The sequence below is a fragment of the Sinocyclocheilus grahami genome, unplaced genomic scaffold (genome assembly GCF_001515645.1).
Source record: "Sinocyclocheilus grahami isolate Dianchi unplaced genomic scaffold, SAMN03320097.WGS_v1.1 scaffold17.1, whole genome shotgun sequence".
NCBI lineage: Eukaryota > Metazoa > Chordata > Actinopteri > Cypriniformes > Cyprinidae > Sinocyclocheilus > Sinocyclocheilus grahami.
In genome coordinates this window covers 4,570,946-4,580,751 of record NW_015505196.1, presented here as the reverse complement: position 1 = coordinate 4,580,751, position 9,806 = coordinate 4,570,946, and the positions used below count along the sequence as shown (strand labels likewise).

The 9,806-nt window shown below is 35.7% G+C and overlaps 1 protein-coding gene across 1 annotated transcript in view; it reads right to left on the bottom strand.

Annotated features, from left to right (window-relative positions):
- Window positions 1-1,373: 1,373 nt before the first annotated feature.
- Window positions 1,374-9,806, bottom strand: part of LOC107552719 (neuromedin-K receptor-like) — a 29,515-nt gene continuing 21,082 nt past the window's right edge. The window contains exons 4-5 of the mRNA XM_016234687.1: window positions 5,145-5,341; window positions 1,374-1,931 (exon numbers count right to left, since the gene is read on the bottom strand). Coding sequence (XP_016090173.1) covers window positions 1,643-1,931; window positions 5,145-5,341 — 486 coding nt within the window. The 3' untranslated portion in view covers window positions 1,374-1,642. The remainder of the gene's footprint in view (window positions 1,932-5,144; window positions 5,342-9,806) is intronic.

Below are 9,806 nucleotides of genomic sequence, written 5' to 3'. Positions count from 1 at the left end.
GCAGATGTAGCCACAGTCCTCTTATACCCTGGCTATATTCTGGATCAAATACACAAGTATATTTTGTACTAGTCAGTTGAACTGATTAATCGACTGGGCTGATTAGGCATTAGCTGATTCATTTTGCATTGTATTAGTTTTGATTAAGAGTTAACTAGCCAGCTAGCATATTGCAAATGTGAAATTGAAGTATATTATGCACACCAGCAAAAAGCTTAGGTTAGTAAGAAATGAATAGTTATATTCATCAAGGATGCATTATAGCGATCAAAATAACAGCAAGACATTTCTAATGTTACAACAGACTTTTGAAGTATCCATCAAAGAATCCTGAAAGAAGAATGTATGACGGTTTCTACAAAATATTAAGCAACACAACCATTTTCAATTGTTGTAAAGATAGTTTCCTGAGCAGCAAATCAACATATTAGAATGATTTCTGAAGGATCATGTGACACTGAAGACTGGAGTAATGAGGCTGAAAATTCAGCTTTGCCATCACAGGAACACATCCTTTATAAAATATACATCTGTTATATTAAACTGTAATAATATTTCATGTACTGCATTTTGGCCAAATCTAATGCACAACACTGTATGCACTGCATGCTATATTTTAAAAATGGCATGTGCCACAGTACATATTATGCAAACATTTCAAACAGCATCATGCTACATTATTTTGACAAGACCTTGCTCCGTCCATGTTTAATTTAGCATATAGTGCCTAGTTATTGTAGAAACAAATAAAAATTTGATCAGCAGACCAATGAAACAATGTAACAACAAAGAAAACGGCCAGTTCTTTCATCACATTGGAAATGAATGGTCATAAAAAGTAATACGCATTGCATTTTGGGATACAGCATCCCACACAGTGCTCATCCAGTCATCCAGTTATTCCATGCAAACAGAAAATCTGCATACTGCACATACATACTGCAGTAGTAATAATATGCTAGTAAGCTATTCCAAACATCGCCTCAGTCTAAAACAAGGTCAAATTTCAAAATTGATCTTTGCTATGCTAATAAGGTGACGCACAATTGGTTTACCATCTCATCAATTACATTAAATGTTTTAGATTAAACAGGAGAGAATATGAAGCTAACAAATTTCCCTACACGATTAAGCCAAGCGGCTCATGTGCTGGAAACACACTTGCTCATTTACCAGCTCAGAATCAGTCTCAACCTTTTCAAACGTGAGAGATTTGAACAAGAATTGAGTGTTCGGCTCCTGGGAGAAATCAAAACTTTGGCATTCAGGTAGCATGCTAACCTTGCTAACCAAATTATGAAAGAGAACAGGACCTGATTGGCATCAAAGGGCAGCCGCTATCTACAATTTCTGCTATGGACAAAGTGCTCCTCAGATGTTGGACAATATTGGTCTTTGTGGTGATGAGTGCTGGGGGTGACTCCATTTTTTTAAGGCAAAGCCCACCAGGCATGCTTTACAAAACATTACTGTATCAGGATGCTGTTTATGTGTTATATACTCGCATTTTCAATTAATGATATGACACAAATAAACTGGTCTACTTTTCAATTCTCATCACCTCCTTCCAATTTACTGAATGAGGCTTTGTTAAAATGGCTGTGCTTGATACTTCAGTATGAATCTTACGTCAAAGTCCATCTCAGCAGAATTCCTCCTTCAGGTCACTTGGCATATACGTTACTTCTTTGCTCTTGGTGGGGTTGGAGCAGCCGTTGTGCTGGTGGTTGTGAAGGCTCTTCCGGCCTGGGTGGCCAGTCGGCTCTGAGGGGTCACACACGGCTACAACGGTGGTCTCTATTCGTGAGAGTGTGTACATGCTGCTCTGGCGTGCTACTTTATGCCGCATGGCCCGCAGCTCAAGCTCGTCATAGTCTGACACACGCACAAAAGGGCACCAGCGGAAAGCACGTTTAAAGCCGGCCCGAAACCTGAGCACAGACAAGGACATATACAAAACCAGATGAAAAACTGAACAAATCTATGGGTAAAAATGCAATATTAATTGTACACTCTATAGTAAAAAAATGTCACTATTGATGAGGATTGTATGATATTTGAAAAGGATCAGTCTTAAAATGCAAGATATTTAAAGTGTACCTAAAGTATACTTGCAACAGTTCCACTTTAGCATAATCAGATATACTTTAGTACATCTTTAGTTGGACCTCAGCACTACTTCCTCACAATTACAGTGCATTAAGTACAAAATTAGTTGTTTCCAGTTTATTAGTAAACCAGTTTCGTATACTAAAAGTACGCTTGCAGGGTATTTTTATTAAGTACATAAATATGTACATGTATGTGTAATATACTTAGCATGAAATGAATGCATTTCATATACATTTTAGTATATTTATCTTTCACTAGGGCCTTTATGCATGATCTTATATCTTTCACTTTTATATACAGTATGTTGCAACTACAAATTTTACAGAGTGTTTCTTATTTAAAACTTTATTTTACAATGACCCTTTTTATTTTTTATTTTTTTTACCATGAGGTGCAAACAGGCTTTCATAAGAATGAGAATGGAAAGAAAAAATCTATGAGAATGGCCAAAAGCCATTAAACATGATCAATTTGTCAAGTCCAAGTGACTGCACAGGACAAAGAGAAAACCAGTATCACAGGTTAGAAGGTAGAGTCTGCTGCTAACATAACAAGTCTATGCTATGTACTTTTAATAATTAAAAATTGCCAGGTACATTAAACAGCTGCCGTTTTTTTCATTGTATTCAACTCTTTGATAATGATTTTCTGGTTATTGAATAGCGTATGGTTGCAAATTGTCATGCTCTGGTACTGGTGTCATTTCGAACTAAGCCAAATGGGACCTGAAGAAATTAGATGTGGATTATTTATCATCCAGTCTTGCATTTTAGCCATGTATTCCATCTGTGGTGCATTTACATAAAGTCAATGCTATGACTGTCCCAGGGCCCAGGCTGATCAAGTTAATGGTGGATAGCAATGGTTGCCAGGCTACAACTGGTAGAGTGTTAAAAAAAATAACTGCAGCACTGTGTAAAGGTCATTAGCTACATTTTATGCGGAGCCATATAACCGACTTCTATATAGCTCTCACAGTAAGGTACAGTAAGCTACCTGACACAACCATTTCATGCCAATGATTTTGTATAGTCATGAAATAAATAAAATATTTGCATTTCACTGAACACGTCTAAGTGGACAGACTTAATGTCTTTAATCTTAAATAAATCCTAAATATTCCTTATAAATAATTGATCACAAATAATCCTAGACATATAGGACTTTATTACTAATGTAATACTTGTGAGGTTTTTTTCTTTACAGTGCTTCTCTGGTAATCATATGTACTGGCTTTAAATGGTCATGATTGGAGTTGAAAGTTGGATATAAACATATTTTAATCACACTAATCTCATTTACAATGCTTTGTTTTTTACTTTTTTAACAGTGAACATTTTAATTAGAGCATTCTCTTCCAAGTGTGCTGTAAACATGACTTCTAGTTTTTAACAAACTAAAGAATGTCGAAATTTTCTTCTGTGGTGATCGACGACACACCAAGGACGATGTCGATAGAGCTTAACTTGTATTGAACCAGGAACATTCCTTTAATTAAAACCTTGGACAAAATCATTGACTCTAAAGCACTTTCTAATAGTCCCTGTGCTTTTGCTATAACATTCACGTCTGCATGTCTTATTTTCTGTCGGCTACACACAGGAAGAATAAAGATTTGTTAGGCTGCATTGAAATAGTTCACCCAAAAGTGAAAAAAAGTTATTATTATTCATTCACCCTTAAAAGTTATTATTATTCATTCACCCTCACCTTTATAACTTTCTTCCATTCTTTCTTTTGGAAGAAGATAGGAAAACTTTTAAAAACCATGGGACAAAATATCAGCATACATCTTTGAAACAACATTAAGATGAGTAAATAAAGGTAGCGAAAAGTGTTACGTTAAAGGGGAGATGAACTGAGAAATCAAAATTCCCTTGATCTTTTGACATGAGGTCATTGTGCTATAAAAACATTCTATGTTTCAGAACTCAGAACTTTCTTGTTAAACAGCTTATACTGAAGCCGATCTGCCAAAACAAGATCAAGATCAACACCTGCTTCTACATCACTGCCTGTTTAGCCCCGCCCACCGAATCATGCATGCAGTGTAAATAAAGAGAGGCGAACGCAGGTCTACGCAGAAACCAAAGGATAACTTTATTTGATGAACCTTATTTTTAATGAAGTGCCAGACTGTGTCAGTAAGAACTAGGTTCTTTGTTCACTTCATCTTACTGCAGATCTGTTTACAAGCAAGGCACAATTTGATGCAGGATTTTCATAAAGATTGAAACTAAAAGATGATGCTGTGCCAACTGTATTGGATCTGGCAGTAATGTTGCACCACACAAGTGTGTGTGAGTAACTATTTTTATTACATGATCCCTATTGCTTTGTCTGTTATTACAGATCATTTGATATGTACTCAGTATTTATGCGTTTTTGACCTAAATCACAGCAAAGTCCATCTATGAAGGATGTGGACTGTCAAACATACACAACTGTTAGCCAATCATAGCAGTTGGCGTTCACTTCTGAGTCTAAAATCTGCCATGCCTATTCAAACAGTGTTCTGATAAGGAGGGTTAAAAACAGGACAGAAAATAACCTATTACTTCTAAATTATGATTTTGATCTTTACAACATTATAGGTGGACCTCAGAGAACAGTCCAAAATAAAAAACAAAGGCAGTTCATGTCCCCTTAAATTTTATTAATTAATTTGATAGGAAATCATTTATGGACCATGTGGATCCAATCTTGGGCCTACATTTGGACCTTAGTCCACATTTTTCTGTGTTTTCAGAACTTAAAATGTTGAGATTATTGCTAAAAAATGAAATTCACACAGCGTCAGCTTAAGCCTGTTTCCTATCCCTGTCCTTCACTTGGACCGATTACTAATAACACTTTCATTTCAATCATTGATTTATGAGTAATATTTCACAAAAAGAGGAACATCTCAAGTGTGTCCATTACTGCATGATAAGGCCTATTCATGCAATAAAAGAGGGAACAACACTCATGTTGCTATGACAAAATGCATTTGTGTCATAAATCTCTGTGGCATGCTCTAAGTTGAGTCTTACCTGCTGTTCAGGCAGCAGTAAATAATGGGGTTGTACATGGTGGAGCTCATGGCAAGCCACATGACTGACAAATAGATCTGCTGAATGAACTTCCATCTAACCAGCTGCTTGTTCAACCCCGTAACGAGGAAATATACATGGTATGGCAGCCAGCAGATGGCAAAGGTCACCACTACGATGATCATCATTTTCACCACCTGGAAAAAAGAAAATGAAGGCAAAAGTGAAATATTACATGATAATGCATTATAACTGGTGTGCGTTTAATACATGTTTGAGAGATATATATCAATGTCACAATGAATATATAAAATACTATTAATTTATTATACTATTAATACTATTTAAAAATAATACTAATAATTAGTAATTATGGCTTGCATAAGTTATACTAAATGGTAAAAAACACACACACAAAATAAGTAGATGTGGTAATATATATATATATATATATATATATAAATACACACACATGCAAGAAAAATACGTTACGTTTATATATTAAATATGTTTATATATGATATAAATTATATAAATATATACATGCAAATACATGTAAATTTGTATAAATATATGCTGTATGTGTGTGTGTGTCTTTATATATACATAATAAATATACACAGTATACACATATATATTATGTAAACAAAAACTTCTATGCGATTAATCACGATATCAGGCGATACATTTTTCCAGCCATATATATATATATATATATATATATATATGGAAAATATATATATTAGGGATGTGCATCTCCATAACTGAGGCCGATGTGATACGCATCTCGATGCATAGCCAACTATACGATGCTGTAGCGAATCAGCTCATGGGGAAATATGAATAATTAACCATAACTAGTTATAATTAACTATTCATATTTTAGATCCACTGTAGATATTTAGCTGACCACTCAGGGTCAACTGTCTTGTCAATTCTAAGACGTTAATTTCCTGGTTAAGGGAAATAACTTTCTTACTGTACAATTCTATAAGCTTGTAACGTAAATCTGCATGATTATTGACTCCGGTTATGAGTAAACAATGAACACGTCAAGTGTGATACAAGTAAGGTTTTATTAACTACAAGAATATGTGTGTTCATTCAAATAACGTTTTTTCTATGAATTAACTAGAACACAGTCCATTTCTACTCTGCCTTTCCTTGGGACATGCAGGGTTTTTCCCTGCTTTACATACTTTTGGCCAATAAACCCAGTGATATCAGCGTTGGTTGCCATGCAACAAAGAGGCCTGTTCGACTTCCTGGGGTGTTACGCATTCCGGGGGGAAGGGTTCATGGGTCCTCATATGGCTTGTTAACTGAGGTTACAGAGTATTTGTTATATAAAAAGAGAATATATAGTGTGTTGGATTGGTCCAGACGCTACAATGCACTGAAGATACATATGAAGCAGCTACCGATGTGATGCGATGCGATACGATTCACCCCTGTTACGATGCAGTGCGATCCAATTTCGATTTGATTCAACACAATGAGATTCGATGCAATGCGATGCAATGGAAAAAATATGATCGCTTTTGTTTCATTGGTTCAGACAGACAGCAAATCATAAATTAACTTATGTGTCTTCTGACTTCTAACGCCATGAGGCCTGTTTCATAAAACAAGTTTACCAAATAGGCCAGGCTTATTTCAGTTAATCTGACTGATTGTCAAATGATCTGGTTCCATAAAGCAAATTTAACTTAGATCAACCTCAGCCACTGTGGCAACTTATGCTGGAAAACTAACCTGGTCCAGGGCAGGCTAATTGGCAGGGTAAGCTGAGTTCCTCTAACATTCTTAACATAAGAGAAAGACAGTCTTTTCTGCTTGCTGTAATAAATCGCTATTTTTCTGCACTAAACAAGTAAATTTAGCACATATATATTCAGAGATGATAGACAAGATGTTATCGAATAATAATTTAATGAAAACCTAATTTTGACAAAAAATTGGCATTCAACCTTTTTTTCAAATTTCCTGAAAACGTCCTAGCATGACATCTGACGGGTTTTCCCAGATCGCAACACATAAATAGCCTATACTAAACAAGAGCAGCTTGTCATTTTGACATTGTGACTGACCTAATTTCACGCATACAAAAACAAAGAGAACAGTGGAGAGGCAATTATATCACAAATAGTTATACGGCTATGTTTTTATTCATTATGTTAATTCATTAAGACATTGCTTGTCATTCAAATCCCACAGCATCCAGCACACCCAAAAGCACCAAACACTGTCAGGATACCAAAATCTTGGTCATGTCACCAACAAGCTTAGACACTCTGGGCAAGCAATGCATCTGCAGCAAGAAAGAAAACCCCGGGCAACACATTTCCAGCAGAGCAAGGACACCACATGAGGTCATGGAATAAGTGCTCTGTGGTGTGAAAGAAAAAAATCCTACAAATTGTATGTTGACAAAGTTGCAATTGCCACAATTCATGTAAAATCATTGTCGTTTCTCATGCAGTTCTCTGATGCTTTTACTGTTCTGCTGTCATTTGTCAAACTGTGTGTATAGCCACTGTGCGATTCTCCATCCTGTCAGTTTCATTCGGTCCTCAAAATATCTGCTCTCTCTTCAAGCAAGTGTCCTTCTGCCCCTGCAGGGGCTTCTGCCATAACAAATCCATTTCCCATCCTTCAGGAGGTGAATTGTTTCTGTAGCCACATCATAAAGTCTGATTGGAGGAGCTGCTTCATTCCACTAATGAATTTAATTACATTGTTCATGCTGTGCCACTGAGACAGCGAGAGGAGCTTTGCATGGTCCTCTTACAATCTGAAGATCACCACATTGCTCCACCTCAGGAATCAATAAACTAATGAACAAATGAATATAATACTACTATTCCTGCATTTTGCCCTTGAAATATTAATATTAAAAAGGTCATGTAATGAGGAATCAGGTATTTCATTAGGGTTTGATCATTAAAAATTTAACGTAATTTCTGCAAGTAGACATTTTGACCATTTTTAAAAACTAAAACAGAAACCTTGAACTGTGAGTAACTGTGAGTCAGCATAATGTAGAATTATATTTCATTCTCAATATTTGGCTTGAATATTGTGATGACGTTAATGCACTTTCCCCGAAGGCTGTCATTATCTTGCAATCAAAAGGCTTATACATATTAGAATCAAAAGAATCAAAAGACTTTTTATTTTTAAAAGAATATTTTTATGTTTTTGTTTATATATCAGCCAACTCTAAAATGATGCCAGTCTTTCATACATGAATATTCCTGAAACATAAATCAAAGGAAAGATCAGAGGACTACACAAGACTGTTTCACAGATTCTGTTAAAGTTATGCCATTAATATGTTCAGAAAAATTGCGTGTATGACACATAAAATGCATATCTAATTCTGGAATTCAAACTTTTCAAAGAACTCCTATTATGATTTTTCATCAGTATTCCACCATGTCTCTGTTTTTCCTAGAGATGCCATAAGAATATTCCTTACATTTCTAAGACACAAACAGACATAGTGCCTGATCTACGTTTCAGCAGGAGGTGGAAGTGAGAAGGTTTCCTGGGGTAAAAGGAGAGCTTATATGTTTGCCACTCACGCTCACCTTCAAGCCAACGTTTCTCTCCCGATACATCTCCAGACAGAAGCTTCTGCATACTGAGAGCTGAAGGAAGCGCACTGCGTTTGAGAGTGTCTCGTTTGTTTTCTCTTATCTCGCCCTGCCTCTTCACTTCAGAGATCGAGAAAAGACAAGGGCACTCGCACTGAAATAGAAGTCTTTTTGGTGATTGGCGTTTGAATAGGGACTGGACAACTGTGGCCAATAGAGACTGGAGATCATTCTTAAGATTGTAGAATGAAGAATTGGAAACCAGATGACATAAAGTACTGATCAAAACACTGATACAGATCATAAGAGAGACAGTCCAGAGAGATGACAAAGAAGTGGCGCTCAAGAAAAAAGAAGATAGTTTCAAAATAATTTCAGTGCCTAAAACATCTTAAATTCATCATTTCAGGTTTACTTTACTAGTCATTCGGATTGAGTCACAATGGTTTACTAATAATTGACTAGACTAGTGTTTCTCAAACTTTTTATGTGGTGGTCCTCTTCGACACACACACACACACACACACGCACACAAGAAACTGTGGAGCAAACACATCAAATCTGGGAAACTACCCCCAAACACAACCTGGACTCACTGGAAAACATGCCTCCACCCTAATTTTGGCAAATTCTAAAAAAAAAAAAAAAAAAGTTTCCCGCTGAAATGAACACTAGAGGCAGTAAAACACCAACTTTTATTCCTTTTTACACAAATTACAATTACAATGGAAAATTACCGATTAATGAAGATTTATTTCCTTGGGGTTAGGGGTGGGCGATATGACCAAAATCTTATATCTCGATATGAGTCATTTTAACAAAATATATTGCAATATATGTATTTTTGCTTTAAATAAGGTCTTTATGATATCAACATTTTTGATCCTATAGAAATTTAATAATTCTTGTCACCAGTGTGAAATTTCGGTTGACAAATTTCTAGCAGTTAAAAGCACATAATGTAAGATTTTTTTATTAAAATATCCAAAAATCACTAGAACAGTGTTATATGTTTTACTTGTGTACTTATATGACCCCAAATGTTTCAAAGAATGTTTAAATC